At 37.7% G+C, this 24705-nt stretch overlaps 1 protein-coding gene across 6 annotated transcripts in view; it reads right to left on the minus strand.

The window, feature by feature from the left end:
- dab2ipa (DAB2 interacting protein a) overlaps positions 1–24705 on the minus strand; it is a 116996-nt gene that overhangs the window by 4699 nt on the left and 87592 nt on the right. For all 6 annotated transcript variants that reach the window (XM_081348382.1, XM_081348383.1, XM_081348384.1 and 3 more), the window contains 11 exons: positions 21357–21455; positions 20576–21130; positions 11798–11942; positions 10556–10700; positions 8629–8865; positions 8012–8213; positions 6926–7104; positions 5084–5981; positions 3526–3678; positions 1138–1340; positions 236–323 (listed from right to left, as the gene is read on the minus strand). In XM_081348382.1, coding sequence (XP_081204508.1) covers positions 236–323; positions 1138–1340; positions 3526–3678; positions 5084–5981; positions 6926–7104; positions 8012–8213; positions 8629–8865; positions 10556–10700; positions 11798–11942; positions 20576–21130; positions 21357–21455 — 2904 coding nt within the window. The remainder of the gene's footprint in view (positions 1–235; positions 324–1137; positions 1341–3525; positions 3679–5083; positions 5982–6925; positions 7105–8011; positions 8214–8628; positions 8866–10555; positions 10701–11797; positions 11943–20575; positions 21131–21356; positions 21456–24705) is intronic.

Here is a 24705-nt window from a genome sequence, read left to right on the forward strand (position 1 = left end):
CGCCCTATCAATGAATTTTAGTATTCCTTAATATATTCCATAAAACTCATTAAACCAAAATGAGAAAAATGTTGTTTTAGATGGAGTATAGTTTGTCAACCCAAATATTTTTCACTTAAATTAAGTTTCTGGATCCAAAAGCACCAGTCGAAAGACATCATGGAAAATTTTTGATTACAATAAACCTTGATTTCATGAATATGAACATAACACAGGTTTTTGATTTAAGATTCACCTGGGCTTCGATGATTTTCTGTTTGGAGTCTACAATGGCCTGCATGTCGGCGTGATCTTTCTTCAGCTCGTCTTCAACTGACATCAACCTAAAACATAAAATTGCCACATACATCTTTAAGCTACAGATGCTACTTGAGTGCTTAACTGAACTGTAGCATAATACTTAAAATACCTCAAAGTAAGTAAATAGGAAAATTTAACTGTAGGCATTTGGTGCAAGTGATAGATAGAGTTGGATACCATCTGCATACTGGTGAAAGGAAATATTGTACTGATTAATTACACCAGCTTAAGGAAGCATGTAAAGGTTAAATAATAGAGGACCCAAAATTGAGCCTTGAGGAACAAGATATGACGTAAAACCTGGAGGTGTAGGTACCCAGTGTAACATAGTTATCCCTGAAGCTTAAGTAGCATCTAAACCAGTCTAAGACAGGACCTGATAGACCGTCCCAGTTATGTAGTCTGTCGGGTAGAATCTCATGATCAACAGTGTAAGAAAAGCAGCACTCATTTCTAAAAGTTCCAAATAACTTGCAGATCGTTTAAAACCAAGGCTGTTTCTGTACGGTTGTTTGCCCAGAAGCCACACTAAAATGTCTCATTAAGTTTATTGGCGTTGAGATGCTGTAGTTATTGAGCTGTACGGACACTACCAAGAAATGGAAGATTAGAAATTTGGTCTGTAGTTACTGAGCACAAAATACCTAATTTACCATCAGAAGTTTATCTAGGATAGCTTAAGTTTCAAACAGTTAATTCTGGACCCTAATAACATCTAATGTATCTTCTTTTATGAGGTCTGAAACTACAAAGTTTTAGTTTCTAGACTGGATCTTTAATCACAAGACCACACCACCCCACATCCAAACATCTCCTACTTCTAAAGCAGATCTTCACCTGGTGATGATGCTTTTCATCTGGAGCTCTTTGTCATCTTGCTGCTTGCGTAATCGCTCCTCCGTGTCCTCCAGCCGGGCCTGGTACTCCAGGAGCATCTTCTGGGTTTGGTCATCCTGGCTTTTCATGCGAGATTCATACTCTTCCAGCTTCTTAGCAGAAATACGCAGCTTCTCCTGCAGGACAGCTATCTCCTGCTGATACTGAGGAAGGAAAGAGCGAATGAAGAACTCTAATAGCAGGATTATAGAACAACAAAAGCTGTGTAAAGAGGGAGTTCTCAGATGTGCACAGCTGTGGTTTGAAATGCATATTACACGAATATAACCCAGCTAATCATCTTATATCTGTCTTCTAAGCCTGGGAAATCCAGCAAAGCTGTATGAAATATACCTAGTTGGTGCTACTGAATGATTCAAAGATGAATTTTTCATGTGTTTTGGGGCAAACCTGTAGTTCAAAATGTAAAGCATGGTGCTAACAAAGCCAAGGTCATGGGTTTAATTTGCAGGGAATGCATGACATGATAACAGCTATACTTTGAAATCATCAAAGTTGCTATGTATAAAAACAACTTACAAAAATACTTTTTTTCTTGTTTTTTTTTTTCAACAGAATTTACTGTAGGTTGAAATACGGTTATTTTTCTTACTCCATTAAGAAATTTGTTTATAGTATAAACCTTACAAAAAATATTTAATTTACTCTTGAAAATACTATTTTCCAATGGGGTAACTGATGTTTGATGAATCTGATGGGGGGAAATAAAAATAAAAATTGTGATATCAAGTTTAAAAGAAGAAATAAAGTCATAATGTGATATACAGTATAAAGTCACATTTACTGGAAAAGTCAGAATTTTCACTCAAAGGCAAAAAGAAACTTGCATAAAGAAATCTAGTCTTAATATCTTACACAATTTTGCTTTTCAAGTAAATTTATCTTGTTTACATATTTTTAAAAAGAATTCAGAAAAACTGGTTAGGAAAATAATTTTGCTGTGTTTTTGCTTCAGGCTATTCAGAAACTAAGAAAGTGTTGTATGAAATGTTTTATGCAGTTGTGAGGAGAACGTTTTTTAAAATTCACTGCCGATAGTCTGCATCTTGAGATTCTGCTTGGTCAAGGACTTATAGATACAGAAACTGACTGCTTTATAAATATGCAAAGACATGAAATAATAAGCCTGGTTTTTGGTGTGTTTTTTCATCTTCTTGTTTTGCATCTCGACTAAAACGTTATTGTGGAATAAGCGCAGTTCCCTTTAGAGGATTCAACCAATCTTCACGGCATCACTTACATTAACAGCTTCAAACAGCACAGATGCAGTGGGGTTTTGCTGAGGGAGAGGGTTGAGTATGTGGGTGTGCACGCTCTATGCACTCCGCCGGGTTCATTATTCATTAAAGAGCAGGGGAAAGAGACGGGCTTGTGCTTCTCCGCTTTTGCAGTGTAGTGATTTGAGCCTGTTTGCCTAAATTACAACACTAGAGAGATCAAGAAGCAACTTTATCTGAAGTGCTTTAGAATTGCACTTCTACTCATCGAACAACATCAACCTGTCTGCAGTTTGACATCCACCGTCTTGACATCAGTTTAAGACAAGATGCCGTGACTAAGCAACTAGATCTGAGCTTAAAATATTCTCACGTCTTGGTTCTTGGGGGAATAAAAACTTTGCATGGAATAAAAACTGTTTTTCTTTAGTTTAGAGAGTGAAACTGGTTCAAAATATTTAAATTAGCAACTTTTTTATGTTTTTATGATTTATGCTCACCAAGGCTGCATTTATTTGATCAAAAATACAGTAAAACTGGAATATTACTACAATTTAAAATAAATATTTTGTATTTTAATATATTTTTAAATATAATTTATTCCTGTAATGGCAAATCAGATTTTTTAGCACCATAACTCTACTCTTCAGAGTCACATGATCCTTCAGAAATCATTCTAATATGCGGATTTGCTGCTCAAGAAAGATTTCTTATTATTATCAATGTTGAAAACAGTTGTGCTGCTTTTGACCGACTTAATGTTTCCTTGCTGAATAAAAGTATTCATTTCATTCAACAACAACAAAAAACAAACAAATGCTTAGCTAATGAATTAGGTTTAGATGATTGGTCATTCGAGGAAGGTTATAGCAATGTCAGCATGGCCTAAATAATACTCATAAACATGTCGTGACGTTACAGAAAGTCCATCATGTTCCAGTGAGGATAAATAGTGAAAGCAGCTAACATATTTTATGAGAGATGATCACCTCTTATAGCACTTCCTGTCTGTGTGCCCATGGGAGGCCAGTCTTGAACTCACAAACAGTGAGCCTGCTGGATTTCTGCTGTTTTTATGCAGCTGCACCGCAGAATAAGGTCTCATTATTACCTTTTCAGTTGGTGTGAGATCCTCCTTGTTTGGAAAGTCCTCCCGGTGTTTCGAATCTGGGTCAATTCCCTCCTGCTCCAAATATTGCACATTCATATTCAGCAGCCATGCAGCAGTGCGGTCCAACGCATTGGGATTCACAGGGGATGGAGCCTAATAAAAGTTCATTTGAACAAACACGCACACGCACACGCACACACACACACACACACACACACACACACACACACACACACACACACACACACACACACACACACACACACACACACACACGGTTGTATCACAATATGGCCATGGTAACATCCAAATGAGAAAGTTGCCATCAATTTGTTAGTTTTCACTCATCCACAGAAACATACACACAAACAAGTGCCTCAAAACTTTTCAAGGTGACAACAGCACTTGTGCTCGCTAGAAAAAACATTTGATCATTTTTTAATGAAGAGTCATTCAGCAGACATCAAAGGAACAGTTTGGACAATGCGAGCAGTCATTTAATCACTAGCACAGCGCCTGCGCTCTAGCAATTAATTCTGCTTGTCTGCTCCGTTCCTTTCGCCTCTGACAGCGAGAGGGCTGCGTGTTCATCTCAACCTAAGAGCCTCGTTTGATTCTAGCGTTGCACCAAAAGGCTCATTATCCCCCCGAGAGATCTAAGTGCCAAGTTGTTTTAAGGATATCAGCCGAGTGGTAGTTAATTTAGTGGTATCTAAATTAGCTATGGGAATGTTGCAACATAAAGAGACAGCTAGGAATGTGATAGGTTTTAAAATACTATGTCTTGAAAACATGGAACTTTGAGAAGTATAATATCTTTTCTTGATTGAAGCAACAATCACTACGATTAGGTTTATAACACTTCTGAAAAAAAAAAACATGAGTGGCACTAGCCCTGCAAAACTTGTTGCCACAATGCTAGTTGTTAGCATGCTGCTATGTGGTTGATGGGGTTTTCTGTTGGGTTGCTTACTGGCCAATCAATTCTCTGTGATATTTTGATCTCCAGATATGACTCGGATCTTCAATGTAAGTCCACTGTATTTTTTTTTAAATTGTATTTCAAAATATTTCATTGTATTTTTTATGAAAAGTTTATTGTCCAGAGAAAAATCAGGTTTATTTGCCTTAAATAAAAGCAACATTTGTGATGGCAAATGGAGCCTCACACATGATATGTGGAAAAAAATAGACATTGTGGCAAAGACCAAATTTGTTTCCTAAGATCTATTTATTCATGGTCACATTTTATTACTGAGTTCGCTTGTTTTAGTTAAATCGAGGCCACTAAATTGAGGGAACACATTATTAATTCATGGCAATGGTATCTTCTTGTTTTTTTATTTATTATACTTTAAGAAAAAAGCTTTTCAAAATAAATTTTGTTGAGGAAATCCGGTGGTCAAAAAGATGAATAGCACCTGTACATGACCTGTACATATTCAATTCATATAATTTAATTATATGACATAATGACATGACAAACTTTTTACCCAAAAGAAAGGAAATTTTCATCAAAAGACAAAAACTAAAAAAAATGTTGTCACAGTTAACTCACTTGTTTGTGCAGGGTCCGCTGCTTGGATTCTGGACTGTCCCCTTTGGAGGACGACGACTGCTGCCTCAGTCTGGTGCCGCTGCTCGGCCAATCAGGAGATGATGACATCATGCTTCCACTGGAGGGGCGGGGGTAGGGTGCGGTGTTGAGCAAGTTGGGTGGAGTGCGGCCTCTTGTGACGGCTGGAGGCGGCTGGTCTATCCGGCGCTGTGGCCCTGCGCTATTCTGTCGCGGTACGTTGGTCTGGTGTTGGGCCTCCGTGAGGGACAGCTGTCTGCGGGTGAACTCTCCAGAACGCCGAATGAACTCATCCCCGCTGCTGCCCCCTCCCCCACTGGCCCCCGTGCTGGCCTGGCCCAGGAACGGGTGCTTTGACCCCGCAGTAGCTGCTTCCTCTGCGTTACTCTGGGAGCTTATGGAACTCTGGCATTCAGATCCCGAATCGGCCACCGCACGGGGCGACATGGGCAATCCGGCAGCCATCTGGTACACAGGGTTCTGGAACGAGAGCGGGGCAAGCAGCTGGGACCTTCCCGGGGCGGTCTCTGTGCTCGGTGTCGTGGGGGTCTGACCTGCTCTCCTTAGGGTCGGACCACTGGGCGTGTTGCCCTTAGCGGTGCGGGTGGTCCACACTCCCGTGCCCTGGCCGACGGAGGTCTGGCTGTCATTGATGGGGTCGCTGAAGGAGGTGTTTGGAGCGCTCTCAAGAGAACGACTGTCCTGCAAGTCCACCATTGACAAGCTCTTGCTGCCGTTAGGGATCTGAACATCTGGCTCGTTGGCCTCCGAGTAACTGGAGCTGCGGGCGGGCGACGGCTGAATCACAGAATTCCTTGTTACAAAAAACAGATCCTTGTTTTCGGGGGTAGGCGAGGGCAGCCGAGTGAAATCCACCAACCTGTCCAAGTGGCGACAGGACAAAACTGAAGATCACAGCTGTTCTTTACTTCAAATCAAACTCATTATTTGTCATTCTAGCTCATTTGCATGGGTAATTGATGTGTGTGCTAATATGACAGATTATAGTCCAAAAACTGTGCTTTGACAAAACATAACAGTACACTAAGTCTCATGACAGAGACTACATTAAAAAATATGCCTTTGATTACCGAGCAAGAGGATAAACCACCCTGAAGTATTTTGTTTTATTTTTGCACATGAAGAAAAGGAAAGTATAAACTATGTCTTGTTTGGTTCTCTCCAGTCAAAGCAAATCAGGATAAGTCTGGCCAAGTTAACTGCATGCATTATATTGCCACTTTCGACATTAACACGTTCAAAAGTTTAGAAGAATGTTTTAACTGTTTTGAACTGATAATAATAATAAATGTTTCTTGAGCACCAAATCAGCATATTAGACACTGAAGACTGGAGTAATGATGCTGAAAATTCAGCTTTGCATCACAGAAATAAATTACATTACATTACGAAACCTTTGAGAGGTAGCGTACATTTATGCATTCGGCAGATGTTTTTTTTTCAAAACATCTGACTGTGCATTCATACATTTTATTAGAAGGCCTATTCGTGTTCCCAGAGAACTGAACCTATGACCTTGGGATTGTTAGTGCTGTGCTCTTTCTGTTGAGAAAATTCATGCATGTGTAGATCTGTAATAGACCTGAAAACAAATTATTAAAACATGTGAAGACATAATCAGATTCAATTAATCGTCTTTGAAAGTGATCAGTCAAGCAGCAAGAAAAGATGTACAGCTTTATAAGAGCCTTGCTGTGGAAAGGTTTCACCTTCATTTTTACCGTATTCCACAATAGAATGATAAAGATTTTACTAGCTTTACTATCTAAACCAGGCTGAAATTGAAGTTTAGGCTCAACTTACCCTGTGATCTCACTGTCCATGACCATTTTCTGCAGACCGGTAGACAGGCTGCTGCTGGGTAGACTGGGGGAGCCCACACGCTCGGTGGGAGACGACACAGGGACTCCGGTGGGGTTCGTCAGGGCTGAATTCACGTCCCGCAGGATCCGCGCTAGAGGCCCCAGCTTGGTGATAGTACTCTACAATACAATGGAGAATGAATTGTGACTGACTGGATTCAAACTTGATAAATCACTAAACTCACTCTGGTGGGTTAAAGGCAATATATCACTACAGAAAAAAACACTTAAAATAAAGTTTAGTACAGGTATGTTATTCCAGCAGTTTGAAGCAGCAACTGTAACCGTTTTATGATTTCTAGCAATATAGTGCCTAAATATTTGAGAGGCCATATTATGCCCTTTTACAAAGTTGTGATTTTGTTTTTGGGGCCTGCTAGAATAGGTGTTAATAAAACACATTATTTTTCATATATTTTACATTGTTGCAGCACCTCTTTTCTCAGTCTGTCTGTAACGCTCTAGTTCCTGTCTCAATGAAGCCCCTTTTTGCAAAAACCAAGTGGTTTTGGTCTATATAGCTAATTTTGCCCTTCATGACAAATGTGAGGGGGTCAATTTTTTTATAACTCATCCGCTTAAATTATATTAAGCCTTCAAATTCTGCATAATTAAGGGCGTGGCCACTTGAGTGACAGGTGGAATGCTGCTGCTGTCAGATAACCAACTCCCTTTGGATTGGACTTTGTGCTTTGTAACTTTGCAGACCTTCATGCTCAAACAGCAACATTACACTAAAGAAAGATAAAAATGTAAAAAAGCATAATAGGTCCTCTTTAAACGAATCTGATGTGTATTCTCAGGTGTGTATATATGCTATTTCATATTTCAGATCTTTGATTGTGGCTCATCCAATCAGATTTTAGAGCCAGTCCTGTCTTTATTTTATCTTAAATGAAAATCTGTTCACTTTAGATAAACTAAACTGAGCTCTTTGTAATTCATAATATTCTTTTTCTGTGAGAAAACTGACAGTTATATATATTTTCCCAAGAAAAATGATATTTGTTCAAACACAGGTGTTCACCTGATCGAGCTGTGAGACCGCTTCTGACAGAAGAGAATGAAGAGTGGAGAGTTCACGGCCCAAGTCAACATAACCCTCGAAGCCTGCTGTGTTTGAGATGGTCTCTGGGTTGGAGATCTCCAGCAGGAAGCGCTGCATGTTGGTCCATTCATGCTCCAAGAACTGATTCATGAAGGACATGTACTCCTCCTTACTGCCAAACCTATGACAAAAAAAGTAGGCTACAGTTTGAGTTTCCTGATTCAAATGTACCATTTTAAACACTTTATCAGTATGTTCACATAACTAATTGCAACCACAGGAATAATATTGCTCATTATGATGCTGATTTAACCATAGTTCAGAGTATGATGCATTAAAACTCATGATCAACATCAATTTCATTGTCATTTCAGTATCATGTCATATGATAAAGCATTTGTTATGACACTCTTAAAAGAAAAGGTTCCATATACTGTAGAACCTTTGTTTTTATCTAAAAAATTACTTATGTTCATTTGAAATGTGTATGATTTAATTCATTTTTAGTTTTTCATCAACTCACACTTCCCTCACGAACCCCAGTTTGGTAAAAGAAAAAAGTTCTATCTTTGAGTTGCATGCACAAATTCACTTACTTGGTGAAGTTGGCGAGGTTTTGCGTCACTTTGGCAATGAGCGTGAGTGTGCGGGCGGTGCGGTCGTCAGGATATTCCTGCATGAGGCTGAAGAGTGAGGGCGACATGATAGCAGGACACAGGAAGCGCAGGAAGAGAGATGCGCTAATCAGGCGTTCGCTGATGTCTGGCCTTCCTCGGCTACTGCATTCATGCCTCCAGGACGCAAACACTTCTTTGAGCTCCCGAGGAAACACGCTGGAGTGAAAAGACAATTAAGTGATTTGAGTATAAAACAAAAAGTCTGTTTAAAAAACATTAAATGGATAGTTCACCCAAAAATGTAAACTCTGTCATTAATTATTCACCCTCATGTGATTCCAACATATAGCTAAGTCTTCAACCATTCATAGTGACTAAAAATACCAGTATACTGGTTTGGAAAAACATGAGGGTGAATAAATGATGACTTATAGGAGTCTAGCACTGCTAAGTAACTGTTTAGTAACAAACAAGCCCAAAAACAACAAAACTCCCACACAGTTCTGCATTCCCACATTGCATCACAGTCACTGTGTGCATTTAATTAAGTGTTAACAACACGGGACAACATCTTCTCCCACAACACTTTCACTGCTACCCCCTTTAACCGTTACACCCTCCTTCAATTTTCACATCATCGCCGTTAGGACGTCCCCTGCTGTGGCCTCTAGCTCACCACAATCTGCTGTTTAAGTTGCTCTTTTTAAGACAGCACGACATAAAAAGATGGCGGTATGACAAATCTATAGCACAGTTAGACATAACCTGTCAAGATTCAGTCTAAGATAATCCTCAAAGGCAGGAAAATTACATTCCCCTGATGGGACATCATGCACCGGGCCATTGCAAGAGGAACTAATTTCATTTCTCAGCATGGTTTTGCAGAAACGTAGGTGATGATTGAGGAATAGCACAGTCTCTACAAGGACAGATGGAGACCTCTCACTTCTTATTAGTCTTACCATGCCAGGCATCATGGGCCTTTTGGAGAAATTACAACATTCCTTATTCAGGATCTGCCTTGACGATAGCAGACGATAACCCTTCATAAGTCTTAAAATCCTTGCATGTTTTTATTCAGCATTTATATTAATCTATTTGGTATGCTTATTATTCAAAGTGACTTACATTGCATTCAATTTATATTAGTGCTGTCAAATATGTTAAAATAAAAGTTTGTTTATATAATATATTTGTGTGTCTATATATATATATATATATAGAATATATATGTGTGTGTGTGTGTGTGTGTTTATATTTGTATACTACACACACACATATATAATCATGATTAATCGATTTGACAGCACTAATATATATAGAATTAAAAAATAAATAAATAAAATATTATATACATTTAATTTTCTTATATCTTGAAATGTAGTAATATTTTTATAAACACCTTTATATTTGTGAATAAATTATGTATATATATATATATATATACACACAAATAAAATACTATGTTAATGTAATAGACATTTGAATATGACATTTAAATTACTTTATAAATAAATTTATAATTGTATTTATAATTATTATAGTAATCATAGTGATTGTACTAAATAATTTAAATGTCAGAAACTATTACATTAATATATATATATATATATATATTAATGTAATAGTTTCTGACATTTAAATTATTTAGTACAATCACTATGATTACTATAATAATTTTACTATATGAGTATGTAAATCGATGATATAAGTGTAATATGACCACTGCTTTATGGTGAACTATGTTGTTTATTTTAGCACAATTAGAACTCCATATTGACCAATCAGTATCCAATATTGGAACTACCCATTTAAACCATTAAATGAAGCATGTTTCCAACAGAAAAAAATCCTATAATGAGCTGTGAGCAGACGCTGATATGAGAGGCGAATTTGATCTCATTACCAGTAAGAGTTGATGATCTTGCAGAAAGCCAGCTCACAGCACATCTTGAGGTTGCTCTGGTGCTCATGCAGGTCGCTGGAGGAGCACTTAGACGAATCCACCTCACAGTTCTCATCTGACTCATACAGAGCTTTGATGAACTCACCTGGGACAAAGAAAGTAAACAATGCGGAAAACCTCATTTAGCACAGACAGCGTGCAGCCTGCTGCAGTACTGTACTGCTGGTTAAATGTTACAGGTAATTTATAGGAAATAGTACTATTAAAATGTTTAAAATAATGTACTTGAATAAATTGGAAATTAACCATTGACTCGTTTTTGTAATAGGATAAAAGAATCAAACAAAGACTTGGTTTAAAGGTGCAATAAGTGATAGCAATCACTATGTTAAGCGGTCTAAATGTATTTTTATAAATATATAGCGTCTGTGGAAGGCGTAGGACCATAAAATGTTTGTTCAATCATTGCATTCGGTCCGAATTAAATGATAGCACGTGTTCCCTGTCAGTCAACGTGTGTTTGCATACCACTCCACAGCCTGTTCACGCAGACATCATACGTCATCAGCGTTCACATACGCTGTGCAGACAGAGACGAGAATGGCAGGCAAACAGTTGTTTACGTTAGTTATTGTAGTACTGTTACTCACTGTACTGTAAAGTTTTCTCACCAGTGAATGACACATGATCTAATACAATAACATTGTCTCTGATCGTCTGGCTTCTGGTCTGTGCGCGTTCATGTGTTTCAGGGGGAGGCGTGGCTTTGGACAGCAAATTGCAGGGAGCGTGGGATCGTATGCTTTCAATGCTAGCAGGCTAAAGTTAGCATTTCCCAGATCACCTATTGCACCTTTAATTTTGTAATGCTCAAAAATAAACCAAATAATGATTGAAACTATGCTGTTGATGTAAGCTTCGACACTTTCTCACAGACTAAACTTTTAAAAGTAGTTTCTCAGCATCAAACAAGCGCTTTTGAGGGAAACCGAGCCTAAAGCTTTCCCTCCGCACTCGATTGTGTGCTCATATTCTACTTGATATCTTAAATAATTTAACAGAACTTCAAAAACACAGACTACACAAAAAAAGCTGTAAATTATTGATTCTTGATTCTCCCAAGCATATTTGATGGTCTAAAATCCCTGCAGGAATTGTGAGGAAAGCATCAGACTGCTTTGATTTTAATGACAATTAAATATACATTTCACATGGACACGTACACAAAGTCAATGTTTTTACCTAAAGCGTCCTGAAGGTACTTCTGTCCCACTAATTTCAGATACTCCTCTATAGCTTTAGTGGCCAGTGTGTTCTCACGGAATATGAGATGCTCATTGTCTCCGCAACGATCCACCTCAGACATCATCAGATCTGTCAGAAAGTCCTGAGGGGACAAAACATTAAGATGTCTTTATTAATGTTCAGCTTTTGTTGTCAAACTGTTTGAAAAGGATCCCCGACTGAAACCTTAGGTTTTCCTGGACACTCCCCCTGACTCTCATTGGTCAGACAAACAGATAGTCCTGCCCAATCTCATTTGGTTGAGCAAATGTTGCTGTATAAAGCTGGTCACAATGCTTGATAGAGTTTTCATACTTTATCAACATGACTTATAGTTGTCTTTGTATATAAAACTGATAAAAAGAGACACAAACTTTTTATACAAGCAATGAAACTCAAAAGAGAAAAGTTGTATTTGTGTCTGCTGTGCTACTGGTCTGTTGCTTGCTTTTCTCCCTTAGTCCCCCATCTTTGATCACTCTGTTTTTGAAATCCCAAGTTTGACTTTGAACCATCCAGAACCGGGTGTCTGACTGGATGACCTGGAAAACAGCAAAATCATCTAATAGGCCAGACTCAGGGGCTTTTTATTTGGAGTCTAGGAGTACCACTATTGACTGAAGACACACAGCAGCTCCAGTCAGAATGTGTAACAGATTGAGAGGGTTATGGATATCCAGCTGGGGAAATGACTCATACTCAGTGATAGTGTATTGATTGTGGGATAATGGACATTGTATAGTTCAATGAAATTTACCCTGGGTCTCATTGCAATATTCTTTCCCTAACTTCCTGTTTTTCTTCTCTCATGATGCATATCCCATGTCTCAGCTCCGCCTTCACTGCCTCTTTAATCAGTTTCAGCCTCCGAAGCCTACAAGTAAACATGTTAATGATTTGCACTCATGTGGCCCCAGTGTGAGAGGTCCTTTATACTCGGTAGGCTTTATTTAGAGGATACTCAGAGCCCCAAAAATGACAAAAAAGCACCATTAAAGCAGTTAAGAAGACTCTTGCGCTACACTTCAAGTCTTATAAAGCCATACAATATTTTGGAATAATTTTAATCAGTCCTCTGCTGTAGCTGTCATTGATGTCAAACATGTAAAGTGTTTTGTACTCGCCCAGTTTAAATAAGATTTCAGAGCTATACCAGAAGGGACGATCTTAAAGGTGCTGTATGTAACTTTTTTTATAAAATGAATCCTATTTTTATTGCCCGTCTGTGAAGGGGTTGTAATCACACATTACATTGATCCACTTTTCGTGTTTTGCTATTACCTCTGAAGGCCAGTATTCCTATTTTTATGTGTAGTCTCCGGGTCGGATTTTCTGCGAAATCCACCGGATGTGACGTGCATGCGCGCTCCCGAGCCTACAGTCTATTGCAACTGCACTGCAGCTAACGACATGGAGTCTGATAACACCAAAAAACGACCTGCCTCCAGCACAACACAGACTCCAACACAAACTCAAAAAAAAAAAAAAAAAAAAAAAAAAAAAAAAAAATTATATATATATATATATATATATATATATATATATATATATATATATATATATATATATATATATATATATATATATATATATATATATATATATATCTGCTGAAGCTCGTCAGGCCAAACGTCAATCGGATCGACTCAGGACGAAAACACGGATCAACATCGGCAGAGCGTTTGAATTATGGAGAGACCTCCGTTTTGAAATAGCAAGGTAAAATATAACATACATAAGACATGAAATGAATACAAAAGACTGTTCCATGATAACAAAAAGCAGGTGCTTTAGGATGTAACTTTTATTTTATGTACTAGATCTACTGTCTAACGTCACTCATCCCACTACTATCATATTGTTTATAATACACATTTCCAGACATGTTCAGTACAGTAATATTACTTCCTACTGTCTTATTGTTACACTGAAATTGTCCAGTCTAGTTGACTAACCGTTTTCGTTTTCATTCATTGACCTATGTTGACATTGCTGATTGTGAAAGATACACAAATAGTTAGTAAAATAATGCTAGATAACACCACATGTCGGCAAAATACAGTCGATGTAACGTTATCATGGTACGAGCATGGAGCATTAGTTCTATGTCAAGCTGATAAAAGTAGCCTATTATGGTAATGTTGCAGTGGGAGTTTACATGAGTTTCCAGCATGTTGTGTGATGCTTTCTCCGTTGTGTTGAAAGTCTCAGTGTGGCCGCCGGTGAGTTCGCGCTCTTGAGTTTGAGCACGCGCACGAGCACTGTTGTTGCAATCTGAAACATCACCGCTAGAGGCCGCTGGATCCTACATACAGCACCTTTAAGTGAATAACAATGGCATCTGTGCACTTTTTCTTTTGTACACACACACACACACACACACACACACACACACACACACACACACACACACACACACACACACACACACACACACACACACACACACACACACACACACAAACACACACACACACACACACACACACACACACACACACACACACACACACACACACACACACACACACACACGCAGGCACGCACGCACGCACACACACACACACAAACAGTTTGGAATTTAGAGTAATGACAGGAAGTGTAATTTACTGAATTGCAATTCTAAGAAATCGTTAGGTAATGGCATTCAATCATCTTAATCACCATTATCCATAAAGCTGTCTGTCTGTAAAAACTATAATCCTTCAATCCTTGTCAAATGTTCCTTTTTCTTGTTAAAATGACAGTTATTGGCCCTAGTGAAATAAACCTATACCAAAATGTTTTTAAAATAAATTGATTTCATACTAAGTATTCTACAAACCCATTAACATATATTACTGACATATCGCTTGAGACTTACTGATATAATTATAATTAAACTTTATTTGGAGTACTTCTTTATTGCACAATGCACATTTCTTAATATTAAGCCTTAAAATGCATTTAATATCACTATTAGTAAGGATTATATCTCTGTTTATATTTATTTTTCACTTTAAATTATTTGAATTCCAATTCCTTTGAATTTCAGCACCAGTTCCAGTTCAGATTCAACTCCAAATCAGATTCAATTCAAACTTACCAAGTTAAAAAGCATTTGATTAATTTCAGAATGATGCTGAATATGTAAAAAAAATAAAAAAATAATTCCTAAAATTAAAATTACATTCAGCCAATTATAAAATTACATTCAGCCATTTATAATGTCATTATATTTTCATAATGTTCTATTTTTCACAATAATTACCATGAATAATATTAATGAATTTTTGTTCTCTTTTTGTGTCCAATGAATGATTATTAAATATGATTAGGTAGTATCAAAATAATGCTGGTTAGTGCTGGTTTAGGGCTTGTGGACCAGCACAGTCTTGCTGTTTACCAGCTGAACATACGCTCCCACCAGCATCAAAACACAATCTGGTGACATCCTATGAAAAAAGACGAAGGATCAATGTGAGTGGTGCTGTGCTAATGCTGTCAACAGAATCTCCGTACAGGACATGGGCGTGTGTGTTTACAGCTGGCAGTGATTTCTGCTGATTTCAGCTCTGGCGTGTGATCAATGATCTGCAGCAGATGTATGTCTGTGTTTTGAGAGATAGTGTCTGAGTCACTATTGCATGTCTACAAGCACCCTTCTGAGGATTTTGTCTCCTAAGCAGGTGTCCATAACAATCGAAACAGTTGCTGACACATTACACCTTATATAAACAAGAAAAAGACTGTACCGCACAAAGCTCTCTAAACCATTACCGGTGGGATCAGGTGATAAGGGTATATCTGAGCTGTTCTCTTCCCAGTCAGACAGAGGTACATGGTGGTTATGATACTGAGAGGATCAAATGAGACCCAGTTTCTGGAAAAGCTCTGCGTGTTTGGCAGCAGTCACAGCACTCGGTATTCAATTAGGGCGCAAGATCTTAACACAGTGAGCTGCACTCAGCACCCGCTCACTGATGAGACTTATCCGTAGTAGTCTCACTACTGATCAGACACAATCGAGTGCAGTGCATCTTCCTCGGCTCGCCTGTCACATCCCATCATGCCTGTCTATAGTTTGCACAGATCTGCAAAAAACTATAGGGTTTTACGAAATATGGGAGTACTAGTGCAGGTTTACTGCATACTAGGCAGAACACACTGTGTAATGCGTATTATTTTTTAAGCAAACAATGCATGTGAACCAGTATATCCAGCTATCAATGCTCAAGGTAGTATTGTTGTCACATGGTCTGGATAGGTTGCATGAGTGGCGCCCAGTTAAAGGTGGGGTAAGCGATAGCCAGTCAGCATTAGGGGGCGTATGACGATGGAGGAGAAAGAACGAGCAAAAGGGAGATTTGAAGAAAGACTTTAACCCCAAGCCCTAAAAGTATGTACTCTTTTTGTGAAGAAAAAGTGCACACTTTTGAGTGACTAGCAGAAGAGTAGACAAGCTTTGGGACATCGATCACATCATTCAATTGCGTCTTTAATGGTTGCTCTGTCGCATCCTGTCACAGTAAACTGGCCTGTCAATCATCTTGTCACAGTCAAAATCCTCCACATTTCATTTCCTACCATATCGGAGAGAAATGCAGAAGCACGTTGATCTGTAGTCGCGGGTCTTTCAAGTCAGTCTCCTCATATTCATGCATAATGATGCATTTAAAATTTAATGTCCAAACGGATCTTTATAAAAGTCCACATTGTTATTACAGATTAAATAGAATACGGATGACATTAAAAAAATATTTTTCTATCAGGTTAAACTTTGATTAGTCACTCAAACCTTTATCTAAACCCCTCACCATCGGTCGCGCATATCTGCCATGTTTTGTAGGTTTTTTTTTACACTTTTTACTCGTGTTTGTAGTTCCTCCTCCAAAGCACAATGTGTTTTGAGGGAAATATTAGCTGATAGTGTGCACGGATCCACACTTCGAAAATCCACCGGAAATAGTAGACCATCCGCGGACTTCCGGCATACTCTTTTCAACATACTATGCTTTGGGACACACTTATTTTAATCTCACATACTGTTTAGAATGGATAGTATGGACATTGAGATGCAGGGCTACAGACTTTCATTTAAGGGACCAGAATATCACACACATTTGAGGGTGGGGTCTTTTAATTTGGTACACTTACTGTAGTAACCACCCTAAACACCCTAGGCAACAACATAGCTACACAATAAAATTCACTCAGAATGAAACAACTACATAGCAACACCCCGGCAACCGCCCAAATCACCTCAGCATCATTGTTGCAACTTGAACAAAAACACTAAAAAATATTAATCATGCTACAATTGGTCCTTTTTCACAAATTTCTATTTTTGTCATTTTTTAAAAGCAGACAGGTACAGTACTCACAGTGTGTTAAACTCTCACGTGAGAGCAAAACAACAAATAAAAATCAGCTCATCTAAAATGAAATGATGTAAACCTCAGTCTGTTGTAAAACCTGACACAACCAATTTGTTTTTGTTGCATGTTTATTTTTTCATTATACATAACCAATAAAGCTGAAATCTGTGGCCATCTTAAAATGCTGTGTATTCACACAGGCCATACACTCATTATGATACTTAAGGTATGTATATGATGATGATCCATGTCTCACACATTTCCTGCTGTCCAATAGCCTGAGGAAGGGTTGTTAATGTTCTGTTTAAGCTTCACGCTTATGGCGGTTTGAGGCAGGCATGAATAAGTAAGCAGTGGCTTGTTAAAATGGCAGTGTGTGCTCTTGAGAGTCCGTTCACCCTCAGGTGCGATCCAGTAATGACCCCTGTCCCACAGGCCCTGCCTCCCTAGTAAACAGCCCTTCTGATAAATAATCTTTCAGACTTGCACATTACAGCTCAATTCTTCACTGTGCATGATCACATGAACCTGTTTGGCCCTTAAACAAATGGCTGAATTAATAAAAGCTGATTAGCATGAGGCCTGACACTTGGAATTTCCCTCGGGACAAACCCTGAGCGGACACATTGGCTCTTTATGTGGGGTTAGAATCGTGAATCTCCCCCCTCCGGCTAGCACCCTTACATATATAAACATTGGATTTTTTATATTTATTCAGTGCCCGTTACATTTTTAATAAATATGTAATTTATATCAGTAATGTTTCAAATGTCTATACAGTATATATTCAGAATATAACACAGACACACTATTGTATGCATTTTATACTAAATACATACTGTATATGGACATTTAAATATTTACTATTTAGAGTTAGAGTTAAGAGCATCAAAATATGTTTGATACATTAACAAAGTAAAACTGAAATGCATTGGCTTTTCAAAACTACTTTACAAATTTGATGACTGCTTATTAGATCAATAAAGGTAAATGCCTTATTACGAGAGAGCTCATCATTCTACAATTCAATTTTAAAACGAGATGCCCCCATACAGGGTAGATATTATTTCAATCATCTGCTATCAGTACATAATCAAGCTAATTAGTATTCATTATTAAATTCATGCAGACCTGCAGACAAAGACAGGAAGCTGTGGAATCTAGGGAGTAAGTCAATGCACTATTTACAGTAACCAGGCTTCAGCTAACGAAAGACAATGCACTGGCTGACCAGCTCTGGCCTTGTATAATGAGAGACAATGCAGTCCCTGACCAATCAACTGCTTCATAATGAAAGACTGTGGCCTTATTGACTTAAAGTTCTGCTGTAATGACAGACCAGCCACTTTGTTGATTGATTGTCTGAACAATTACATAATACGTGTTCTGCAAAAACTGGCACTAAAGACCTTGAATTGTGCAATTTGATGAAAATATGTTGAAAAAGCAACAGATTAGGGCTGCTGAAAACGACAGAATCAATTTTTCATTCAACACAACCTGAAACATAAACTCCAAAACGCAGGGTGATTCTCGTTCGAGCACATCTAAACACACGACACATTGTGCTTCGGGTTTGTATTATTACATTGCACAGACTCAAATCCCAAATAAGCCCAGAGTGACGCTCAACAATAATGCGATCGCATATTCTAGAGAACTGGACGGCACATTGTTGTGCGGGTCCATTATGATGCAACAATGCCTCGGATTGGCGTGAGAGTGCTGCAGCAAAAAAGCAATCGCAAAACAACTCTTTTCTCGCAGCATTTGATCAATAATGACAGATGAGTGACAAAGCGTCAGACGGTGGGCTTTTGTGTGTGATGTCAGCTGATTTATGGCGAGTATGAGAGCTGTTCGTACTCAAGTTAATGAGGGCAATCATAGCGCTCAGCACTCCCGTGATTAAATGAGGGAAAGCGGGCCACGTCTCTATTATTCTTCTCTGTCAATGACGTTTTTCGCAGTTGGACATTTGGTGGCGTTTAGAGTAAAGCCTAGAACGTCCTGTGCTGTTTTTTTTTAGTAACACTCACAGCGGTTCAAATGCTTCAGTTTTCGAAATAAAATGAAATAATTCTTTCAAGACACATCTAAGACAACATCCAAAATAACATACAACTATTGAACTCAATATAGCACAATGATTGTTGAGTCTTTTATCTCTACGTCATGTCACCCTCTCGTTCGCTTGCCAGCAAACAGCATCCGTCAGAGACTATAATTAAATAATCTTCCTAGAATACAGTCAATCAACACGTCAACATGAAAATCAAGAGTAGCGTCAGTTCTGGCAGGTCACGTCAGTCAAGATCGCATCAGATGACTCTCAGCAGATCCACGTCTACCTACTGTATAGGAATACGACACCTATCACAACATCCCTATATATAAAGCCCATTCAGTTTTATCAGCAGCTTTATCACGTTGTTCAGGAGCTAATTACCCTCCTCCATCCCCAGCTCCTCTCGTCCAGTCAGGACTTGGCCTTTTGATATTCTTCGAATCAGACTAATTTTTCTTGAATTACGTTGTATGTTAAATTATTGAATATTACAGATATATGCAAAACATTTATGTTGGTTCAGTTCTTTTACCCAAAGGGGGGTTATCGCTGTTCTCCATGCTCTTATCCATGCTAGGCTGCTTGAATGGGCAGGGAGTTCTTGCCCAGGTCAGAACAGAACCATACCAGAGCTGCACGATATTGAAGAAAAATGCGATAACTACTTAATGCGATATTCGATATGCGATACAATAAAGTGTGTAAAATAATCTCAAATTATCCTTAAAATATATTTAAAATTATATAACCTACATACGTGTTTCACAATCTGTTTATTACAAGAAAACATCACTACAACTTCTGAAAGTGAACAGCAGTGTTTTACTGTAGCATAAGAAGTGTTATTTTAACATCAGTGTAAACCACGGGGTTTAGGGTTTCAGGTAGGCCTACATTAGGTTTATTTAACAACAGAAACTGAATAATCAAATGTAAAAATAAAACACTGCTTAGTTTTCACTGTATGAATTAAATATATACTGATTCTTATTAAAGCTACAAAAGTTATTTAGCCAAGAGCAGTGAGTGATTTTCTCTGTATTTTTTTCATGACCCAAGTTATTGCAAGCGGTTGCGATATGCATATCGATATACATTTGCGCTATTTCGATAATTTCGATATATTGTGCAGCCTTAAACCATACCAATTCAAACTGTATGAATTGTCAATCATCTTAAACGATAGTGGTCTTGACAGAATCAGTTTTCTTTGAAATAATGTGCACCATTAAGAGCAGGAATGTGCATTCATAAAGTAAATGGGGGATAATTTTGATTTCAAGTTAGAAGCATACAACGCAATTTTCTTACCTTGGCCTTGCCTGTGCTTTGTAAGATATGGACAAGTGCACAAGCCATCTCTTCTTTGTTCTTCACACTTAAAGCTGGCTCCAGCACTGAGCACATCAACATGTAATTGTTAGTAATATACTCTGCAAACTCCTTGTACAGCTCCATGGGAAGGATGCTCATGCTCTGATATCGGGATTTCATTCGGACCATAGGTCCCGGACTCTTTCCTTTGTTGGGATTCGGCGTGCTCACGGAATACCATTTCTCCACAAACTGTCGCCCGGTGACCGCCGCCATGGGGATATTGACCAGGCCCACGTAATTATTTTTGTCCTTCTTTTTCTTTTTGTCTGTTTCCTTGTAAAGATGCACGGTGATACTCTTGACTGAGGGCAGGTTGTTGAACTCAAAGTGTTCGCCCCAGAAAACGTTGTCCGTTTTGAGTTTGCAGGTAGTCCGTGCATATAATGTGTCATCCAGACAAAGTTCACAGAAGTATTTTTTCTTTGCCGGCAAGTCCTTGGCTTCGATAATCCAACATTTCAGCATGTTTTCCACCCGACGGGTGTTATCCTGTGGAATATGAAAAAAGAAAACACTGCATGTTACATCGACCTCTGCAAGCTGAAGAAAGATAACCTCCGTGTGTACTTTAAAAAGTTAAGACGGGTAAATGCAGAGAAGTCGATCAGAAACAGTCAATCAGTGAGACAGGATATATGAAAACGTAACATGCTGACTGGCTTAAACCTCATCTCGTCTAGAATTACACAGGATTCAGATGAATCATCCAGTTTACCTTGTTGGGATGCACAGCACGTCTCAAATTCTCCATCCATTTGTCTCTCTCGGCAGCCGATCGACATGAGAAGCATTTGCTTCCTGTTGAAGTAGTTACCTGCAATTACAGATTACAATTGTTACAATTTGCAGATAAGTGCATGAAGTGAGCTAGAAAGGAATGTAATGCAGATCAGGCAGATGGCGGACATGAGCAGAGAGATCTACAGCACTCAAACAATGAAGCGTTTCCCAGGGGTGAAGAACAATTACATTTGAAGAAAGAATAAAACTATCAAATAGCCTATCAGACAGAATGCACTTAAATCAAATGCATTTGCAGGATCACATGTGATATCAGAGAAAAGTGATACAATACAAATATTCTTTTTATGTCAAAAATTATATCTGAAAAGTCCATCTGTTCACAGTCGCACCATCCAGGTGACTACAAATGTACGTTTGAATACAGAGGGGTGAATTCACTAAACAGTTGCAATACTTTTACATGCTGTATTTCAGCCAAAAATGTACATTAATTAAATAATTGAAAACCCATCCAATTTAACCAGGTGCTATCGGTGCCTGACTCCTTTTGTATTTAAATATGCATTTAAATTTGATTTGAAATAAATGTTTAAAATAAGTAATCACAAAAAGTGAAGTAATAAATATTAAATAAAAAGTAAATAAAATTCATTAATATTCAAAAAGGTCAAAATGAAGTAATATTTTAGTAATATTTAAATTATACTAGAAATAAGAAGTAATTGTTGAATATAATTAAAAAACAAAAACAAATGAAGCAATTGCGAAATAAAGTAATATTTAGTTTTGAATTATATTTGAAATACATATTTAAAAAAGTAATTGCAAAATGTAATACAATTTAGAAAAATTAATATGGGCAAAATTAAGTATTATCTATATTATATTTTTAAATAAGTAATTGTAAACCTACAAAAATAAATATAAATAAAAAATAAGTAACTGCAATATTTAAATTAAGTAACCGCTCAAAAAACGCTTTTATGTAAACAGGGTTGCTGCACATTTAATTTTAAATCAAATGTAATACGTTTTTACATCTTTGAGACAATGCACACAGCAACAAATTTTAGGAAAGTATTCTAAAAATCGAAATAATTCTTAATTAATTTGCCTTCATTCCTATAGTACCTAATTAACGTCTTGCAGCATAAATTGCTTGGCTTCATCACTGTCATTAGTTGTTGCCAACCATCTCCGAAACCGGTAAATACGCACAGTCATTTTGCTCGAATTTGCCCACTCTCTTCTCCCAAGCGACTCCCCCTCCCTGATTCCTGGTGAAGTGCACACTGTGCCGTACTACGTAAAAAAAAAAAAAAAACGAGGAACTGGGTAGGCTACTACCAAAGACTTGGTGCTACACAGCCTGAAAGCACATACCTGTATTTTTCGATCAGATTTAAGACCTCACCTTAAAATGTAATGTCTAGTAGAAAAATACTAACATTTAAGACTTTTTGTGATATATTGAATTGTAGTCCAATTCAATTTACAATTTTGACTGTTATAATTGTAGTTTAAATGACTGAATAAATAGAGCAAAACAGCATAGTCCATAATGGACCTCTGGCTGACCACTACAGAACTCCTACTAACTGTCAGTGTCTCATTCTTTCCAGCTGGCGTCTGGTGCAGAGTGACAGTCATCAACTCCATGTGAACTGGCCTCTCGAAACTCACCAATAGTTTAGTTTATTTAGATCCCCATTAGCTGCTGCAAGAGCAGTAGCTATTCTTCCTGGGGTCTATAGACTTCAACAAAATATATATATATTTTATAGCATAAAACAATACATTATACAGACAAAAAATGGAGTGCACACATTCATACATAGCAATACAACAAACGTACTAAACTAAAAACAATAAAAACAACAAAAACAACAGCTCTACATTATCATTATCATAATACACAGTTATAGCTCACTACTATAGGGTTCATAACTTTTCACAAATGTTTTCTCTCTTTAAACATTCATATCAAAAAAAAAAAAAAAAAATTATTCTAATGTAAATAAATAAAGTCTTAATCTTTTACGAAAAGTCATTGCATTCATTCCCAAAATCTAAAACTGCGGAAGAGAATTCCATGCCACCATTGCTCTATACAGCACTGTCCTTTGCATAAGGTTAGTTCGACACGGAGGTAACAAAAAGCGACTCTCTGTTGACTGACGAGTGGAATATTGATGCACAACACTAAAAAAAGACAGTCTGCTGTATAGTATTTCTGGTATTTTTGCAACAATCATTTTTCTAACAAAAATAACAATACAATAATTAATCCTACTTTTTACACTTAGCCAAGCTAACCTAGTATTCAATTCCCTAACACTAGTCCTGAAAGGGCAACTTAAAACTACCCGAGCTGCTTTATTTTGAGCAACTTGCAATTTACTTAAATTCATTTCAGTTGTACTTGACCAAATAATTGAACAATAATATAAATGTGATAAAACTAATGATTCTACTAATATTTTCATCACTCGATTTGGAATAAATTTTCTACAATGCTTAACAACTGCCAGACTCCTGCCCATTTTCAATAATATTTGATTTATATGACTATTCCAATTTAACAAACTGTCAACAGTCACACCGAGTAGCTTTACCTCAGTAACCTGTTCTATTACAATACCCCCCACAGTCAGACTCAACACAGGCGAATCTTTTAACAAATACTTGGATCCCAACACCATACATTTACTTTTCTCTGCATTAATCACCATTTTATTGTCCCTAATCCAATTTTCAATTAGCTTCAGTTCAACTTGTAAAATTGAATTAAGTTCAACAAGGGTTTGCGCGGACGTATAAATTGTGGAATCGTCTGCATATAGGGCCATGGTGGACAGTGAACAGAGAGAGAATGAGAGGAGATGTTCAGACAGATGGGACAGCCTCTTTCGCACCCTATCGGGCAGGGGATGCAAAGAGACAGGAAAGCCCTTCTGGTCTTAAGATCGGCCTGATTCAAGTTTATGGTCACCAGGGGCGTAGCCATCATTTCAGAAGTGAGGGGGACAGAAATGTCAAGTGTAATAACAGTTTTTCTTTTTTTACTTTTGTCTAACTGACTTTTTATTTTTTCCTATCTCTTACTTTGAACTGGCTAAGGAATCAAATACAGTGCTGAACAATAACCAATTATTTGTAGTATACAGTTGCTATACTGTAATAAAGTTATGTCGATTAGCACTGCATTAAACATACTTTATTCTTATGAAAAACACACATAAACCATATTTTGTCGCAAGGGTGCGTTTATTGTTTTTAGGTTTTATAAGTAAAAATGTTCCTGCTTTTTATTCAGCTAC

This window comes from Scardinius erythrophthalmus, assembly GCF_964197995.2.
Source record: "Scardinius erythrophthalmus genome assembly, chromosome: 20".
In the NCBI taxonomy this organism is placed as follows: Eukaryota; Metazoa; Chordata; class Actinopteri; order Cypriniformes; family Leuciscidae; genus Scardinius; species Scardinius erythrophthalmus.